The 20892-nt window shown below is 36.0% G+C and overlaps 1 protein-coding gene across 1 annotated transcript in view; it reads left to right on the top strand.

Annotated features, from left to right (window-relative positions):
- IMMP1L (inner mitochondrial membrane peptidase subunit 1) overlaps positions 1-20892 on the top strand; it is a 35959-nt gene that overhangs the window by 9287 nt on the left and 5780 nt on the right. Inside the window, exons 2-4 of the mRNA XM_080619305.1 lie at positions 9023-9160; positions 10081-10169; positions 11061-11187. Coding sequence (XP_080475431.1) covers positions 9056-9160; positions 10081-10169; positions 11061-11187 — 321 coding nt within the window. The 5' untranslated portion in view covers positions 9023-9055. The remainder of the gene's footprint in view (positions 1-9022; positions 9161-10080; positions 10170-11060; positions 11188-20892) is intronic.

The raw sequence follows: 20892 nt of genomic DNA, 5'->3' as shown, positions 1-20892 counted from the left end.
GTAGGGCTACCCAAGCAAGTTAGCTCCCTTGTGCTTCAGTGTCAGAGAATCGCCTTTGTGATTCTCAAGTTACTACCTACTCAAGTTATCTACTCAGTAATGCATTGAATTTAAGTTAGATATTGGTGCTGTGACAGTAGCTGGAAAAGATTTTTTTTTTTAATTGTTGAAACCTTTTTATTATATAAATTCCATAAGAATGTGAAAAATATGTGGTAATAGACATACAAAAGTATCAGAAGAAGATGCTTGAGTTGCTACAATATTTTTTCCCCCTACGTACTGTTTTGCATCTTGTGTGAGATTACATGTGTGAGTAAAAGGGAATTAATATTTAAAGCTGTAGAAACTGGAGCAGATTGAGGAAACTGAAATATCAAAGTCACAGAAATAACAAGACTAACTGGTTACTGCAGAATAACTTATAAGGAGTCTGTCCCATTTACAAAACAGTAAGGTTGTAGTTGCTAGTGTGACTGTGAGCCTTGCTAATTATTTCAAGGTGTTATCTTGGTTTTGTATAAAAAAAGGAAAATATATATGTTATTTCATTGCAGTTGGGGTCTTATTCTAGGGAAGTAATTTATCTGAATTTTGTGTGTTAAGACTTACATATGCTTGATTCCAGTATCTCTTCAGTTTCCTTTCTTTTTTTTTTTTTTGTTATTTCTGTGAATTAAGAGCTGTTCCTGTGTCCCTAGCAAAGGAAGAAATGTAATTGAGCTGCTTTTAAATAAATTTCTATGTTTCTCAGAAAACTGTTGCACTCTTGGAGTTGCATGTTTCTACCATGTCTGAATATCAACGTGCTTCCATTGGTCCAAAAAGTGTGAAACAGTGTTTGGTTTTGATATTTTCATGCCATTTCCAAGCCACAGTGATTTTTTTTTAAATAGAATTTTTAACATTTCTGGCATAAAAGACCTGAAATTGAAAGACATGAAATTGTGAGAAGATCATTAGTCTGTGAAAGGGAGCTGTATGACCAGTCACTGTTTTTCCCTTTCAAAAGGCAGTGTATTATGGAAGAAAGGGATAGCCAAATTGTGTGTATTTGGAAAGAGCTAACTTAGTAAACTTAGATGAAGTAAAATCTGATCCCTATTAAAAACTTAAACAGTTAAGTTAGGAGATGTAGTATTAGTGAAATCATACAATTATTGTTTCTGTACTATTTTTCTGTTTACAAGTACTTGTGTCCTCATTTAATTCAGGTTTGTGGTGGTTATGTGTAGTAAATTAAGCTGTATAGGCCCTTTTTTGGTAATTTGTTTGATATCAATGATAATGCAGTTCAGGGCTGGAGTGTGCTCAGCGTCGTGCAGGTACTCTGCACCTCAGCATACAGTCATTTGCTGAATTTGAGAAAGGCATTTCTGCTTATTGGATTCACTAAGTAGTCAGTTTTCTCACTTATTATTGGCAGCTGTACCTTTTACTTTAAGCCATGAAATTAAATAATAGTTTATGCTGGCTTTTTATTTTAGTTCATGCATTTAAAACCTGGAACTCAGATAAAAAGGTAGTTTCAGAATAAATTCAGTATATTATTAATGAGTGGAACAACACATTAGCATTGAGTTCACAATAGATCGTATCGCTTTTATTCCATCTTACAAGCTTAGCAGCACAAACAGAATAATCAACATATTATTTGGCTGTCATCTGCTGAACAGAAACCAGAGATCACAAGGAGGTTTTCCCTAGCTGCAGTGATGGCCTTTTTGTTCCAAGCCCCCATCTGGGAGGGCCATGGTGTGTTATCATATGGAACGCGGGGTTTTCTGTAATCTGCTTAGCTGCACTGCAGTTTGAATCTTTATTCCATGTTTGTGTAATTTATAATTTTAATGAGACCATGGCTCTTGTGGGCTTTGAAATATATTAAAAGCTCTTTTGTGCATATGCTTTTGTTCTTGCTTAATAGGCTCAGTGTATTTAAAACTGATGAATTTTTATTCATGGATTTGGATGTCTGGGGATTAACTTAGACTGAATATCATTGCACTCATCTATTGATGTTTGGAACTTTTTTTTTAATACTTGTATCTGTAAGGGGAGGAGAACTTTCAGAACTTGTGTTTTATATATAAACCAGTTCAGAAATAACTAAAACAATTTTATTGAGCAATGAGAAAAAAGTACTAATTACAGTTTATTTTTACTGCATCAATTCACATATGTTTGTGCTATGAAAAAGTAAGTAGTTGACTCCATGTACTTGCGCATTTAGAACTTAGTAACTAAAAGACATTTTGGGAAAGCTGTCAATTTTTCTAGAGTTACAACAGTGAGAAAAACTTGACTTGTTTTTTCTTCTGTTCAGGTAACTTGAAAATGTAAATACTGAACTCACTTTTGTCTGTGTATTCACTTTCTCCTGTTTTTAATATATTTTTTAAAGTAGAGTATGAATCTGATATTTCATTAAAGGTGATGCTTGTAACTGGGAAGTATTGATGAACATACAAAAAGAGTCTGTTACTGTTGTATTTTCTGACAGTGCTAAAATTGGTCTGTGTTTTGCCTTTGTGTTTTTCAAATGTTTAGTAATAGGTTTGATTAACTGTGTGTTAAGATCTTACACTGTGATTTCTGTGTTCATAAACTGCTATGGAGTACTCTTCAATGATGGCATTCTAATCTGAGACTGACACTGCGGGTAAGATTAAGACATTTGTATTTCTTTCTAAACAGTCTTAAGGATAGTGTACCTAAATAGGTTGGTTTGATGTGGAGAGTTTTGGTTTTCTGTTTGTGGATTTCTTTTATTTTACCAGCAATCAATCATCTCTGTAATGACAAATATTTTAAATAAACAGCCTTTTTACTTGTCAGTGCATAGGGGAATTATTTACCCCTCTTCTATTCACTGCTTTGAGTGTAATTTCTAAAATTACCTTGTATTTCTAGAAGGTGCCTCAGCACTGGGAAGTGTGGGGAGCATGTGAGCCATGGATAACTTCATCTTTTATAGGGTCGTAGATTGTGCCTCATGTGAAAAGTGGACTTGTAACTCTTTGTCTTCATTAATTAAAATTAATTTTAAATGTTTGTCTATTAAAGTGATTTTTTAAAAATTCAAGATAAATGTATATAGCTCAGAATATCATCATTTGACCCTTGTCACATAGACCATATTTTCTCAGTCACCAGGAAAGTGATGGTGCTGTCTGTCAGACCTTTTGCATTTGTCCTAACTTTGACTTTGTTACAGGAAACCATTAAGTGACTTTCAGCATCCTTCAGAGGCCCAGACTTGCTGTGTACAACCACGGCTCTGCTCAGCTATTTGGATTTTGCTGTTCAGCAAAGATGAGTGTGTAGAGCTGCAGAGGATGATAGAAGCCCTGGAATACATCTGGCTGTTAACACAGCGTTTTATACAGGGTTGTGGGATTGTTAGGAGTTGCTTCCCAAAGGTAAATAGAACCAGTGAGAACTACTTGAAATCTATTTTGAAAGCCTGCTTGTTCTGATGTAGGTAGTCTCTAGTTGTTTAACACCACAGGGTTGCGTTATGTGAATTTATGTTTATGGTATTGAGCTCCTTGTCAGCTTGAGATCAGTAGATGAAGGAGTTCTTGTTGGAGACAAACTGCCAGTGCCTAGTAGAGATATTCTAAAACAGAAGATTAATTTTTCACGTTATCTCCAACTTTTTTCTGATTTGCCAGATTGAATCCAGTGTTTCTCCTAGAGAAAACAAACAGCCAGAAATACAAATCGAGCTCTGCCAGACTCCCTGCGTGGACAGACCTGTTGAAAATTGTTCCTTGTTCTGCTTTAAATTTTTGGAATCCTCAGGTTATCATTAGAGTATCTAAAACATTTTATGTTATCTACCTGATATGGGAAGAATCTTTACCAGGAAGCATGATATGTACTCTTTGCTGTTCTAGCACATGTAACAATAACTTCATGCAGAAGTTTTAGGAGGATAGTTTAACATAAAAAACAGCTCAAACGTAGTTATTTTAATGGCCTAGTCTTCTAATGGCCTAGTTTTTCTTTGTTTTGAATTTTTTGGCTTTTAAAGTAATAATCTTGGAGTACCTCTTTGGAATGAGATTGTGCAAGTTATGGGTGCAAGATTGCCTTGTTTAAAGAATGGTGTCTGGTTAGAAGTGGAAAATGTTAGGAGAAGAGTTTGTTAGCTAAGGAAAAATTGATAAACAATTACTAAATATTCCGTAAAAATTCAGAATTAGAAAGTGTTATATAAAGCAAATGTGACTGAAAATTTTTTATTGTACTGAAAATCCATTTAATATCAAGTCAAGTAATTTGTTTAGCCACACTTTCATTGGCTGCAACTTTGATTTTCCTGAAATTAAAATTTTGGCACCATGTGTTTAACTGTTACACAATGTCATTGGTTACTTGGGAATGATAAATCTGCTCATTGATTTCCTAATTTTGTTATGTACACAGTTAATTGTGATCCAAGATTACAGAAAACAAGATGTTAATTTCTAGACAACCTATGTACATTTCCCTCTGTGTGTGATTGGTACAGAAGCAAAGAATACAAAGAGAATACCATTTGCGCTATCCTCACAGGAGCTGTCAATAAAAGTTGTAATAGGGGATTTAGGAATCTGGAAATGGCCAACTAATTTATGTGAATCTATTTTATTTCAGCTAGAAAGACTGAGCTCTGTTTTGTCTGCACTGCATATTGCAGAGCACAGGCTGTCTATAGAAAACCAGGCGGCTGCATATGGATAGTCCCTTGATATCATTCACTTGCTGTGTAATCTTATTATGCAAAGTTCTAATCTTCACCTAGAATGAATGCCTCTGGGTCAGAATATAGTCATATCAGGGTTTTTGAGGTCATGTTTTGTGATCCTTAGCTTATTCTTCTAAGTAGGGCTGGGATTTAAAGAGTATTCCCCAGACACTAGCAGAGATAGACGGCAAAACCTGCTGCCTTTTTGGAAGACAAGACCAACATGAGGTCCCTGGTAGGATTAAACTTGATTTGTAGCTGTAGGATTTTTTAACAGATGTATTATTGGACAGGGAATAGGGGGCCACCAGCACAGCGAAATTGGATCATGATTGGCATTCTCAGGGAGTCTGCTGGCTGCTAAAACAGCAGCTGCATGTGGATTTGACTTCTTTCAGGTGAAGCGACTTCCAGTCATTTGGAAAGGATGGGATGAAAAGGAACCTTGGTGATAATTTTGATGTCTGCAAGATTTAGTACCAATGTAATGGGATTATTGGTAACACCTTCACTGCAGAAAAAGCCACCTGGTGCTATAACTGGCAGCAACTGAGAACTAATCCTTTCCCATCTCTTAGATGTCATTCATGAGGCTCAGAGTGATTTTCACCCTGCTAGCTATGATTAATTTTATAAACAAACAAACAAAAAACCCCAAATGATGAAAGCAGAGGCTATGGAAGCAAAAGAGAAGAGAAGATAATAGTAATTACATTTTATATAAGCTATACAGTTCTTGTAAAATAAACAAATTGTATTCTGCATGATAAATATGGATGTGTAACCTTTTTTAATCAATGTCTATGTTTGGTATAAAAACAGTGTGTATTTCAGTATAATGTTTTAAGCTACCTACTATATGATAGTAGGTAGTACCTGGAAGTACCATAGGTTTTACGCTGTTAGTTCTGTGATAAAGATGTTTATATAACAGATCCATTAAGTTTTCAAGGGGCCTGTGACTTAAATAATTTGTTTTATTGTGCTTAATGGTCTTATGCTGTATCTGGTGGCGTTGCCTGCTGGCAGCACTTTGTATTAAAATTGTGTGATGTAGAAAAACATTCAGCCTTTTGCCTTTTTGTGGTCAACAGTATGGCATTGTTCTTAAAAATGTACTGATGAATAATTTCATGTGGAAACAGAATTTTTTATATTTATTTTTATTTTTATATTTATATATATTTACTGATGCTTAAGCTACAGCAATTATAAGATAAATATTGTGTTATTTTTTGAAATAAACTAGTTGTTTGGGTTTTGTTTTTTGCCTGGGCTTACTCTGGACAACCATTTACTTATTAACTAGAAGCTGTTACTTAAAATTACATGGAAACTTTCATAATTGTAGTTACTCTACATTAGATATCTAGGACTTTAATGTTAGAAACAAACCCCCAATCCTCAGAACTTATCTTTTTAGGTTCAAACTGTATTAAGGGGGGGTGTGTGTGTGTGTGTGTGTATACATATATGCCATAATTGGAATTAACTTTCTTGAGTAAAAGAACCCAAAGCCTTATGTAAAAGCTAAACTTTTTCATCATTATCATGAATATCTAATAAGCCTGAGCCTTTTAAAAAAAAAAGTCCATTGTGCCACGTTTATTAGCTGGGACTGGTGACATGCAGATCTTGGAGCTTAAGAGTTTATTTTAAGAGAACTGGGACCTCTTTGGTCCCAAATGTGAAACCTACTCATTCATGTTCTGTTGTCATGGTGAGTTTTATACCATGACCACTCTAGCAGTAGGTAAAGCTCACTCTGATCCTTGTGTTTCCTTGAATTATTTACAAATCTATCCCTCCTTATTCAGAGTTACTCAGAGACCTCAGAGAGAAACAAATGTGTTCAGTTGTAACTATTGGGAGGTACATGTCCATACAGAGTGTAATGGGAAATCAGTTGCCATCAGTTTGAAACTCATTTTCAGAGACGTATAGCCATTGTTTTTGGTTTCTTCATAATAAAAAATATTTTAGTTATAGCTGTTGGCATGACAGGTTTACGTTTTTCTCTTTTGTCTATTACCATTCCATTTGCTATAATCAACACTACCTACCTCTAGTCAGTGTAATGCAAGTTTCTCCAATTCCTTTTGACTTATAATATCCACAGATGCCTGAATTCTATACTCTCAATACATTTATATAAAGTTTCTGAGTAGCATGGACCTGAAATACAGGATGGTTGTGCAGTATTTGTCTGCCTCAACCAAGGAGCGATGCAAGGTGGCCTTTCTGGCAGGCACTGTTAAGAAGTATTGATGATTGACTTCTCTCAAGGTAGTTGTGGTCATTAATTCACACTAGCTGTGCAATTCAGATTGATTTGTTGTCATTCCATCTTCCTTTTATCACCTGGAATATGTTTATTGGCTCTCAGTGTTTCATGCCCTGAGAGCAAGGAGTTGGTTTATGCTTTTCATAGCCTACTGGGTTGAGAAGAGCAACCACTCTTCTGGTACTCCAGAATACGTTCTGCTGAAAGAGCATTTTGCTTGCGGTGAAGCCGGTTTAGTTTCTGTGTGGTGTGCTGCAGTATGCTGGGCACTGCATGTGCTAATGAAACATTTCAAGACTTTTTTCTTTTGTATTTTGGGGTCATTACTGTGAAGCTTATTGGGTAATCTGAAGGATGCCGAATTACAGATTTGTTTAATGCCCATGGCAGGGGGGTTGGAACTAGATGATGTTAAGGTCCTTTCCAAACCTAACCAATCTATGATTTATTCTGGGGATGTTTTATGTTAAAGTTTTTGGAATAGGGAAGTGAGCCGAGTACAGAACACTGCAATCTCTTTTTTTTTTTTTTTCTTTTTTCCTTTATAAATAAACTAAGTGCAAAGAACAAAAGCCACTTTTGACTGTATTCAGGCAAAGTTCCCATTAACTTTTGAGAGTGTTGTGCGAGTAAAGGTATGCACTTCTAAATTCCTGCACTTAAATAGCAAAATGTCATGAAATACAGAAGGGGAGTGTGTGCCTTTATTTCATTATTAAAAAGGGCATATTGTGCACACAGCATCTTTTTTTATATATATTTTTTTTTTTACCTAACTGCATTTATTTAGCAAGCATCTTAAATGAAGGGAATCTTGCTGTTGTTTTAGTTCATGATAAAACTGATACTCAGTTTAAGGGGGACATGTTTCTTGCAGAATGCTTCAGTTATACTCAGTATGTGTTTCACTTAAGAGAAATATATATATAAATATTTTAAAATTGGAGTAAGGAAAGAGATTAGTATTGCAGGAATTATATCTAATAATTAGAGTTTGACTTAAGTATGTGGGGGAGGGGAGTCACGGTACTTATAGTCTTATGTGCTGCAGAACTTGTGCCACTGTATTGTAGCTGAGAACAGAAGGTTTTAATGCCAAGCATTTTGGTAATGGAAGTCTAGTCAAATGAAAGGTTTGTAAAGCCTTCAGAGTCTGTAGTTGTATTCTCTTCCTAGAATAGTCGTACTTACGCAAGCCATTCAGGACTCTTAATTTTGTTTAGGTCTTAAAGCCTTTTTTCATTTGATTGATTGCCAGGTTGCTTTTAAAGTTTTGGTTGATTACTTGATTACTCCAGTGAATGTAATTTCAATTGTGAAATGTCTTTCAAATCACCTCAGATGGTTTAATGCTTCTCTGTTTTGCTGTTGAGTCTTCAGTTTTAAATGCTAATGCTTGAAGGCAAACAGTGATTTGAGTTGCACTGTCTTCATGTGATTAAAACAACTCTATCGAGTGTTATTTAATAAATAACTGCATCTGTGTTACAGTACGTGGTCCAGCCAGGAAAGGAAATCCTGCATTTAAAGGTACAATTAGAGCTTTTCACATTACATTCAGCTAAACCTAGTGGAGGGGAGGATGTTCTTGGAACTGTTGCAGATATTTTGACATATGGCAGATAAGCCTGTCTGCTGTTTTGACTAAAAGAATCGCAGCTGAGTGAGCAGAGAGCACTGACGCTGTTCTCTCCCATTAGTTTCTCTAGTTTGGCAAAGGTGGTTTTTTGTTTCAGGTCCTCTTCAACTGAATCTCATTAATAAGTTGGTGAGAGGGGTCCACTGATTGTACATGTGGATGGGTCTGTGTAGGAAATTAAAAACTTCTTGTTGGCATTTCAGTTTAAACTGTATTCATCTTAGATACATCTGATTATTTGTTTTACTCACTGTTATTTTTGTTTTGTTAAATATTGTCTGTCAGTTGTGGGATACAAAAGATAGTTTTGTAAATGTTAGGTTGTCTGTTACCAAATGAATGACATTCTTCTGTTTTACTATAGACCAGAACCAGCTGAACAACATAACACTATACCATGCTTCGAAATGTCCTAGGAAAAACCTTTCGGTTTCTTGGGTATACTGTGCAATATGGCTGCATAGCACACTGTGCCTTTGAGTACCTTGGAGGAATTGTTGTGGTAACTTTTCATTTTCATGACATTTAAAAGAAAACTGTAAGACTGATACTGTTATATGTGGTAATGCAAATATTTTAGGTTTCTTCATTTTCTTTAAAACTTTTCCAAAGAGTGTTTAATCAATGCCTTTTTTTTTTTTTCTTTTTTTTGAGGCAGGCCCAGCCTTTATGAAAGTTATTTCTACTTTAGGTATTTGTATTTTTTGCTAAGTTACTGCTTGAGGCATCACTGAAGCAAATGGGAAACTATGATTAAGCATTTTTCAGAGAGTAAAAATTCTTCCAGAAAGACTGGAGCACTAATAATCATAGACTCACAGACTGGTTTGGGTTGGAAGGGACCTTAAAGCTCATCCAGTTCCAACCCCCTGCTTGGAGCACCAAGCCCCTACAGATTTATTTCAGCACCTAATCTGCAGACATTAGTAGGAGCAGTACTCGAAGCTCTGCTTTGTTCAGTTTTACAGGCTCTGTAAAAAGGAACTATCACAGAAGCTGCAGGAACAGCTCACAGCCAAATTCCACTGGGTCTAGCAGCAGTATCTGCTAGTTTAGACCTGGGGAGGAGGGGCAGGGAACATAAAACATCCAGAGATCTGCCCAGAGTTAGAAGCAAGAGCATTTCCTACTCTGCTCTAGCAAGACTCCACCTGGATTACTACATGAAAATCTGAGGAGGCCCCAACACAAGTGCAGTTCGGGACTGGTCCTGAGTACATACAAAGCTATAACAGACTTAGTGGTGCTATGGAAGCTGTCCTCATCTTTTAAATGTATCAGATGGTCTTTGGAGGACCTCACTTTTTCAGCTGGTCTTTATATTACACCTTGACTAATTTATTAGCAAATAATTTGAATGTTAATTTGTTTTAGTTAAAAATAATTGGAAATAGTAATTTTTGTCTCATTTTTAATTTGCAGTGTTCTGGACCGTCAATGGAACCAACTATTCAAAATTGTGATATTGTCTTTTCGGAGAACCTTAGCCGCCACTTTTACTGCATTCGAAAGTATGCTCCTTTGTTGAGACTGGACTTTACATTCCATTTGCCAGAGCTTGTCAATAACCACATTCTGTCTGTCCTTTATTTTTCATACATGCCTCTGCTTCTGAATTGTAAGTTTTCATAAATCTCTCACTGTGTTTGATGGAAGTTAAGGTGGTCATCACATATAGCCCATCAGACAACTTATTGGAATTCATTTTGGGTATAGCCAATGTCACTTCTACGGCCTTGTCCAAAAAATGGGTTTTATTTTTTTTTTTCCTTAAACAGTTCTATTGTGTGACTGTAACTTCTCCTTCCTAAGCAGTTTTGTCTTACTTGCAAACCAAGCTATAGGTATTGCTGTACTCAGCTGGGTTGTTAGGACAGTGACCAAATGCACCTTTATTACTGCAAAGCACAGTAGGCTCAAGGCCCTTGCCCATTTTGTTTGGGTCTCTTTCACTGTACAATCTAATGTATATAATCAGGAGGCAAAAGTAACATGGAGTCTTAGAAACTCAGACATTTGGAGTTCCACCCAAAGATTAATGTTTGGTCAGTAACATTTATGAACATAGAATCTGTTCTGTTCCATATTTATGTAGCAACAGGATTAAAACCAGGTTAAGTGGCATTCATTTAATTAGAGCATTTTTGATTAAAATCTAGTCTTAAATGTTTCATATATGATCTAAGTAGGAAAAAATCTCACCAAATGTGCTTTAAAATCTATGTGCAAAATTACACCCAGAGTAAAACTGAAAAAACCAAAATTGTAGACATGAATTTTCAGCAGAAATAAGTATCTTTAACGTATACATGAATAATTTTTGAGTATACCCATGTATTCAGCCAAATAGTTTGTACTTAGAGTTCTTCTGTTTATTTTTTGTTTCTGTTTTTTCCTCTCAGAGGAGACATTGTAATTGTGAAAAGCCCAAATGACCCCAAATCAAATATCTGTAAAAGAGTAATTGGCTTGGAAGGGGATAAAGTCTGCACAAGCAACCCTTCAGATTTCCTTAAGAGTCACAGCTATGTAAGTATTAGTTTCTTGCTCTGTAAAGTAACGATTATTTAAGTAGGCCCGGTAGTCCGTAAAAGACTTGCAATATTTGAGTATTATCCTAAAGTATGACATTCATAAATTATCCTTTCTTGTCTATGTACAGTAAAATGTGATTTGTAAACTGTTTACGGCAGGCTGTCTTTCTCAGTGTCTTTTTTTTCTCTAGGAAGTGTAGGCAGATCGTGGTTTTGCTCTGTCCTTTGCTTAGGCCTTCTTCACTGGAAAAATACTCTCAAACCCTCTGCATAAAATAGAGTACCAATGGCAGGCTCAAGGAACTGGTCTTAAGGCAAAACTTTCTGTGTTTTAAACACCAGGCAAAGATTTTGTCTCTGCAGTAGTTTTGAGGATTTTGCTTTTGAAATTATACTTTAATGTATCTCTATATTTCAATGTAACAATATTTTATTTTTTCTGAGTACGGTTGGAGAAGTAGTAATTTTCCTGACTTGTCCAAAAAGTCAGGTAACACAATGAAATAAAAAGGAAAGAATATTCTTAATGCTCACTTATCCTTACACAGATAGACTTAACAGAAGTTTGCTAAGATTTGTGACAAAATGTTTTGAGCAACTTCTTTTTAGGCCATCATTAGAAAAATTACCAGAAATCATGATCACAGAAAAATGTAGGTGTTTTTTCCCCAAAGCATGTTTGACCATTACCTCTGTTCAGCCCCTTATGGAAATATCAGACTTTGCATGGGTGTTTGGAATCTTGAAAAGGCAACAGAATATCTTTCTTTTAGATCCACTTCATCCTTACAATTAGAGTAAAAAGAATTAGCATCTGGTCCATAGCTGAAGTCCTGTGCTGTGAAGGTAGAGAATTTTATGGAACACTCATTGCAGCCAGCTACTGTTTGTGACAGATCCTGTAACAGCTGGCTGTCTTTACGGCTTCATTGGTATTAAGGAACTGGTGTCTGTCCTTACTAAAATCAATGGTGAAAAATTCTCTTGTCAACACTGTGTCTAGATTCAGTGTCTGGATTTTAGTTACAACCTAGGACCACAAAGCAAGGAAACAATTCATAGCCTGTTCTGAGGGGTTGAATTTGTTTCTTCCACTCAAGTGTTGAGGCAAGACATTTCAGGCACCTGCCTCTAATCTGCCTTCTGACCAAGTGCCAGCACTGTTAGAACTCATGTTTACACTTATGTCACTCATGGGCAGAAAGAAGGAACTAATTCTCCATTATGTTTTGAAGAGGAGGACAGTGCTTAGTTTTTCCATAAATTAAATTGTGTTAACCTTTTAAGCAAGGGAGCACACCCCCCAAAAAAACCCCCAAAACAACCCCAAAACAAAAAACTCCCGAACAACAAACCGAACCCCCCCCATAAGAACCCTAACTCACCTTTCTTACCAAGTTGAAGACATTTTCTAGCTCCCATGGAAGCACTAATTTAGTTGAAATATGAACTTCTAGAGCGGAATGACCTGAAATGGTAAACCTGAATTCTGTGTACAAAACCTGAGTTTCCTTGAGCATCTCATTCCTCACTTGTCTTGGTCCTGAAAAGGAAGTTTAGGAAAGATTTGTACTTGACAGATACAATAGATGTCAGCCTTTCTGGAAACCCTGAGGGGATCAAATGAACATCCAGCAGAACAGTTTCTGCTCTAGGTGCAAGATTTCTTGCCTTCCAAGTTTAATACAAAATATGTGAGAGGATGAGGAATGCAGAGTCCATGTCCTTTTTTCCTGTGTATGTTTTTCATAAAGGCTAATGTGCAGAAATACAGCCAAGTGACATGCAAGCTTTCTTAGTTCTTATGTTGTTACTTGTATCTAGGGGGAGAAACGCGCTAAATGGAAATGGTTTCATTTGTTAGTGCATACCTGTCTTTACTGGTAGTTGAAGAGGTAAATCCTTCCATCTGTTCAGCAGACACTTCCTTTACAGAGTAAGAGTATATTTTCAACGTAGGTATCTGCGCTTTGTGCTCATAACTGGTGCTGGATTATTCACTAAGTAAATGGTTCTTGTCAGGGTGAGAAAAAGGTAATTGCCTACTCAGATTCCTTGTTTTAGTCAGTCACTACACTATGCACTTTTTCTGTTAATTCAAACACAAGATTCTCTAAAGCAAATAGCAGCAGCTGATGCACAGAGAACTGGCTGTTTTGTTGCTACTTTCTTGATAAAAATTAACATGAGTTGGGTTTTTGAAAGAAAGATTGTTGAAACTGAGGAAAGGCCTTGGCTAGGATCTCATAAACGAGAAATCTCTGAGTCATACTTGCCTCTGGAGTCAGTGACTGCAGAATGTGGAAGGTCAGAGGATGATGAATTGTTCTTATTACAGTGAACTGCTCAGATTTCCTTGACTGACTTGTCTCCTGTTTAGGGGAGTGATACTCTCACATTTGCAAACTTAGTTTGAGGGAGTCTGAGACATGAGGGAGTTACTCTCATGTTTACAAACTTAGTACAGTACAGTAAATACAAAACATCAGCTGTCAGAAATATTACCAATTAGGTAGTTCAAATTTCTGCTTCATTCCTACCTAATGCAGCTGAGAGTGAAACCACGTCTAAGCAGCTGCTTCTCTTCTCACCGCAGAAGGAGAATCTTTACAGTCATGTTAGTAGGAATTGTGCTTAGGCTACATTGACACATCAGTGTAGGCATATTTTACAGATTTTAAGTTAGGGATTTTTTTGTTCAGAAGCACTATCATATGTGATTCTTCTTCTGAAGCCTAAGAGAATGCTAAAATCAGATCTTGTTTCCAATCTTGTTTCATTCATGACTGTGCTTCTCATGATGGTTTATAGATAGAGAATGAAGAACTCTACAATTTGTTTTTTGTGAAATTACACAGATGAGATACTTTGTTGCTGCGAACAACCAAGTAGATTAAAAACCAACCAACCAGACAAACCCCACAATGAATCAGCCTTCCAAGCTGTAATAAAAGTGAAAAATAAAAGCATGCATAAACTGAACAAGTTGTTCTCAAAAGAGATGTTTCAGTTAAGCAGCAATGCAGTACAGCATTGGCAGCTATATGAAAGTCTTTATAGTGGTATAAAAATACTTTTGCCACTAAGCTGAAGTAATACAGCATATGAGAAAAATTATTTTTGTCTGAGTTCACGAAGTGCAAGGCTGTAGCAAAAAACTGTCTTTGATGAAGTTCATCGATTACAAGCTGATGGAACTAATCCCACATATCAAATTGGTATAAATTTAAGCATGTGCTTAAATTTAAGTACAGAAGGAATGTCTTTACTTTGGACCCCTTATTGTACATGATGCTTCATGTGCTAGAGGCTGGAGCTTACCTGCAGAATAATCATGAGATAAGTGTTCCTATTTACATGAAAAGTATAATGAAATTCTTTCTTTGAGTAAGCTGTTACAAAGTTATGAAACTTAATTTTTCTTTCAATTTCAACTGATACTTGGTATGGAATGTGAGCATTAGGCTGGCAGTTTTCCTGGGCTCCTTTTTTGGGTTTGTGCTCAGTTATGGTGTTTATAGATGTAAGCAAATATGTTTAATAAACATTTAAGAATGCATAACATATTTTTACTGTATCAGAAGCAATGTAGTATGAACCCCAAAGTTAAAAAAAGTAAACAATTTTTAGTAATGTGGTATTCAGATATAATTATTAAAAATATCTTTAGTGATGTATTCGTTTAACTGTAAGATGTAAGTAATGAGGGTTAATAAGGAAATTACTCAATCATATTAAACCCCTGAAATGGTCTTAAAAATAACAACAGAAAGGTTAATTTTCACATTTAAGTTTTTATTTCCTGTTCTTAAAAGTCTTAATAACACAGATTCAGATTTATAATTCAGATTGAGTATCCTATTGTTCTATTTGAATTTGTTTTAATGCCATTTACCTTAGCTTTAATTTCTTTAGTACCATATGTTCTTGCGCTGCAGCTCCTATTTACAAATTGAAAAAGTGAGGGGTAAATCATCAGATTAAAACAGCTTGTATGTCATAAACCACCAATATGCTAAGCCTTTGTGCCACTTAAACAAAAGTAGGACCTAATAATGTCACTTAATACAGCTAGAGTCTGTAAATAAGGAACTACCTTTTGCAAGTCATGGTGATAAAAAGCTGAGATACAAATCCATATCTCAGCAACACTCTGCTGGCAATCAATCACACTGCAGCACTAATGCTGTGCGACTGGCTGATGTGGGGGGAAGTATGTTTACCTTGTGCTAAAAGGAGGTTCATTGCGGAGATGGCATCTCTTCATCCTGTGGTTAACTCTAGAGCTAACACAGTTCCAAAGATAATGCATCTTACTGTGTTTGCAGACCAAAGCAGGGGTCTTATGCAGTGCTATTAACTCTTGAACAGTCCTTGTCAAATGCAGTAAGAATACTAGGTACCAAGAATAACATAATGTTAATGTAGACAACACAATATCTTCATCACTAGGCAATATTACAGATTTTGGATGCTGAAAAGTGGTTTGATACTTCAGAGTGCTCAGTATCATTGGACTGTCTCTTTACAATATCCTAAATAGCAATTAAAAATTACATTCTCAGAACACTAGTTCTTTTTCTTTTGTATCTTAATAGTGCATTTACACTCATGGTTTAGTATTTCAGTCATCTAAGTTTTAATAGGTGCTAGTCAGGAGAAAGGAAGCGTCTTGATCTTTCTTCTTCTCCTTAGTTCAAGTGTTCTAGAGGTTTGAGAGAAAGTTATGCCATAATTTTAACCAGCAGGTATGCTAAGTGTGTGTTGGGAAAGGAGAACTGAATTGGTGTATTTGTTCAGTTTGCAGATCCTTCTACATCCCAGTAGAGAGTTCACGACTAAAGCCATTCTTGAATTTTCTGAGACGTAATTTAAATCAAAATTCTGACGTCAAAACTAAATTATTCCAGGGTAACGAAAACACAAAGTTTATCATCTACTCCCCAATATTTCCAGGGTTTCTATTTCTCAAGTGGACTGGTCTTTGTCCAGATCCTACCAAGGATGGTAAGAGGTTTTGTGTTCTAACCACTAAGTTCTAGTTTAGGTTTGAACCTGCACGTTCTGTATTTTGGATGGCCTGTTACATGCATGTTTTCTGGAGAAAAGAAGAATCAAATCCTTCTTCACGGTTGCTGTAAGAGAAGTCTATGCAGACTGCTACATAATCTTTGCTGGATTTATCATCAATATTTTCTTAAAAAAACCCGATCTTCTATAAATCAAGAAAACTGATAATAATCCGTACTGATGAATCACAGAAACATTGTGATTTTTTTCAGGAGATCATAAGTGTAGCTTGGAGATTTGTTTTTGAAAGTTTTGGCCTGTGAGCATCTATAAAATATGAGAAATTCAAAACTGTTGTGGATTAAAAAGCTTAGGTAATTTTTCACTATTTAAAGCAAAGTGACTTTGTTTTTAAAAGAGAACCATTGTTTTAATGCAGAGAAAGAGGTTGTACAAAGTGTGCATATTCTGTGCACTATTCTCCATGACATTAATATTTGGTTGTAGTGTTTAGTAACTATTAAATTTAGGTTAGTTTTAATTTTAACTGATAATAATTTTGGAAAAGAAATGATGGGTAGCAATTTTAATTTAGGGTTGCAGCTAGAGATTTTAAAACTTGGATATGCAGCTTTTCAGGTTGATTCACATCAGCATATTTAACAATATGCTCTAGATCTGAATATTAAGTTAGAGTATTTATAGAAATCAAGTAGACAACGTATGCAGGTGTTTGAATTGTTACTTCACACAGTTGGAAACTTTTCCAACAGCCAGAAAGTGATACTGAGAGAAAGGATATCTTTTTGTTATTTGACTGGCACAGACATTTCTGATGTGAGAATTCGGCGAGCTTTTCCATAAAGCAGTGACTGCACTGATCACACCTTTTACATTCCAAGTAAGTTCCAAACTATATTCAAATAACCAATAATGCTTTGAGAGATTGCTGTCACAGCTTCCCCAAATTGTTACTGTAGAACAGGACTCCACTGATAGGCCTGCATGATAAAGAAAACTGTCTTACAAATTCAAATCTAAGATAATATACTGTTGTTCCCTTGTAGCATGAGTTAACATTGCTACCACTGAAGGTTCCATGATTTTAATAGGAATTAATTTCAAAACTTGAAGACAGACAAGTCTTCACAACTTACCTTTCTATAACTTTTCTATTAAAACAACCAATGACTTAAAACAGAGAATGGATTAAAAAATATTTAATCACAGTAAATGTAAGCCTGTTAATGTTTCATTGTCATCTTTTCTCATAATAATCTGGACCAAGGTCGTAATGTATTCTTTTTAATACATATATTCAAACAAGCTGGGCCAAGTACATTATCTCTTATTCATAGGCAGTGTTAACTGCTTAATAAGGAAAAAGAAGATGCTAAACTGTTTGGAAGTACCTGTGAATTTAAGGTAAATTGATTCTGTTATATTCTTTCAAAAAGTATTAAATTCTAGATAATTCAGCCTCTTAGTGATACATAAGAGATGTTGATTAAAGATCTGCTGTACTGTTAAAGTTCCAGTGTGGCTGCTACCATTTCATAGTTTTTTCCAGCACGTAAATGTTTATGCTGATTTTGAAGGTATTGAGATAATTAATGTTGTTGGGTTTTATGTATGTGGTAACCTTAATATGAACAGTGTTAGTGATAAGCCTACAGAAATGGTGGCTAGAGCAACTGGATAGTTAAAAAGGCAAATCTGTTAAGCATTATTCAGTCTTGGTTCTGAATTAATAAATAAAGGATTAAGGAACAGTTTGAGACTTTAAGCATAGAGTGATAAAACAAACTCCTGCATTTCTATGGTGTATATTTTATCCTAACTAGATGCAATTTACTTAAATAAGGCAATTTAATCTGTATTTAGTAAATTTGTCATTTGATATTGTAGATTCTTTCATCATATTTCACTTTAATCAAGAACGGTAACACCTGTGGTTTATTCACAAAAGCTTCTTTTGTTAACTGAACACCCGCAGGCCATGAAGCAATTACATTTGTTGCTTGTACCAAAGTAGGAGGCACTTAAATAGACCTTAGTAGGGATAGATGAGAACTTGCAGACTTTATTCTTTTGTCCAGCACTGAGATTAGTTCTTATCGTAGCTCACGAAGGAAGCCTCTGAACTGAAAAGATGGGAATGATTTAAAGTTCTTCTTAAGTTGAAACTTTGATATTGCTGGAGGTGATGTGAATACCTGTGACCTTATGAAAGTTCAAACTTCATCTATTCTCAGCTGATTGTACAAGCTGATGTTCTCTGACAAACACCGGCTGCTTGGAATTCTGAATGGATAGAGATTCATGTTTATAGTTCTCCACTTACTTATTAAAAATCCCTGTTTCTCCATGTTTAGTACCTGCGTCCCCCAAAATCACAAACCAAAAATAGTCCCAAACCAAATCCAACCAAAACAAAAAGCCAAACCTCAACCTAAATCATAGAAGCATGTTTTCATTTAGTTGGAGGTATTTTTGAGACAGATAATCTAGTAATCTTATTTGCAGTATATTAGCTTTCTAGTATGCCAATTAATGCAATACAAGCATCTCATCTCTTGGTTTTGAAGTTAGTGAGATTACTCAAAGTTTGGTGGCATGTAAAAAGACCAAAAGTATATGATTCTTTGTTGACTTCTCCCTGGCCATTTATGTAAATTAATGTTTTGAGCTAGTAAGTACGTATCAAACACCCAACCTGTACTTCAGTTTTGCTACTTTAACTGCCATTGAGTAAGTGAAACAGCCTTGCAAATTCAGCCAGTTTGTCAGTGAAAGATGCTTTTTTTATCTATCTGAGATGAAAGAGAATAAACTACTGCTATGGGTCGAGTTGTTCTAAATGATAATCTTGCGCTTCTGGTCTGTCCGCTCCTGTACTAGAGCCCTCAGAGCCTTGGAAGAGAGAACAGGGAAAAGTCGTGTGTCTGATCAGTGTCCTGTATTCTCATGCATATAAGCTGCACCTCAGATAACCGGTTCTGCCTGAGAACTGCTGTTCCTTGGAAGTAAATCCTCAGATAATCTGCACAAAACCAGAGGCACAGGGGTTGCAAAGGCAAAGAGAGCAGTCTGCAGGCAGTCAGAGGCAGAATGTTTTCATGTGCACCCATGCTGCTTTGGCACTGCTGGTTTTGCAGGTGAGCCACTAGTTAGTTATGTGACAGTTCAGTTGCTGGACTTGTGAGGCTTTCACATCTTAGTTCTAGCCTGCGTGTGAGGGGGAGCAGAAATGCTGCCCACCCCAAGGTAAATGCTTTTGGCACTCTTGTCAGTGTTTTTTGTCATCACAATCTTTTGGAGTGTAGTAATGGTAACTATGATTTCAGTTGTACTTTTTTAGATACAATTAACTCGATCCGAGAGGTCTGTGGCCTGTAGGTACCAAAATGCAATGTTGTGAATTGTCAAGGAGGTGGCTTTCCCATTGCCTGGGGTTTTTCTGGCAATAGCAGCCTGTCAGTATGTAATTAATATACTCTTACTATAAATACAAGTTTTCCACATTTTTTTTTTCCTTTGGTTAAATATTGATCTTATTCCTGGCTTCTGTGCTTGTACAGCTTTAAGGCGTTTCAGACTGGGTCTTGACTTTGCAAAGGTTGATACTCAAAGTTAATTTGGTTCAATGTGAGTAATCCCACTGAAATCAGTGATGTGGTCTAGACATAGTTTGGTGCATAAACCCTTGAAAGATTCTGGCTTTAGCCTTTATTTCAAAGTGGTGTAATCAACTTTTTTATTTTTTTAATCAATGAGTATGGCTTGTCACTGGTATTTGGTTTATATTTTCATCTAATTCATGTTATTTTTATTGCTTGTCTTAATTTTAGGTTGTAGTGAAGTGCTTAGATCATGGACAGGCACCATACAAAGGTATTACACTGTATTATCTCTAGATGAATTATACATTGTGACAGTACTCTTTAGGACAAGTTTAGAGGTATAGGGTCCTGTCGTACCTTCCATGGAGAACTACAAAAGTTACTGTAAGTGGTGAATTTCAGGATATAAGTTTATACTTTATTGCAAATGTTGTATTTGGAATGCAAACTATGAACGTCTTGTCTAGGCAAGTAATTATTAGTCATATTGGAAGTGATAGCCACAGCAGGCAAAAGCACACTGAAGAATATAGAATGGCAGTGCGTTCTCTAACAGAGACCTATCAAAACCCTATGTTCACATGTGATGAGATGAATATTCTAAACAGGTCACTTGACTCTGAATAGAACTATTTTAAAAATTATTTATTTCAAATTGACTTCTGGCTGGTTATTTTGTTTGCAAAGCTGCTTGAGTAGGAGGAGGCCCAAAAGTCATCTCCCTGAAATCAGCTGGCCTTCCCAGAGAAAGCTCTTCTGTGCACACATCAGCAATCTGATAAGCCTACAAAACAAGAAAGGTGGCCAAATGTGGAATTCCTGTACTGAAAGGCTGGGAAAACAAGAATTAGAGAACCTTGACAGAACAAACAGATCAGTTTAAAACAAACAAGGCACCCCTCCTTTATACAGGAGCCTGTGGAAAGAGACAGTATCAGCAGGTTTCAGAAGGGTTTTGGGCATAGTGCTGGTCTATACATAGCGATTCTAAAACGTTGAGGCAGGGATGTGTGCCCTCTGACATACTGGAACTCCTCTCCTGGATACCAGATAAATCCAGGGGGTGG

This window comes from Psittacula echo (assembly GCF_963264785.1).
Source record: "Psittacula echo genome assembly, chromosome: 5".
Taxonomy (NCBI): domain Eukaryota; kingdom Metazoa; phylum Chordata; class Aves; order Psittaciformes; family Psittacidae; genus Psittacula; species Psittacula echo.
This window is presented reverse-complemented; position numbering and strand designations above follow the sequence as displayed.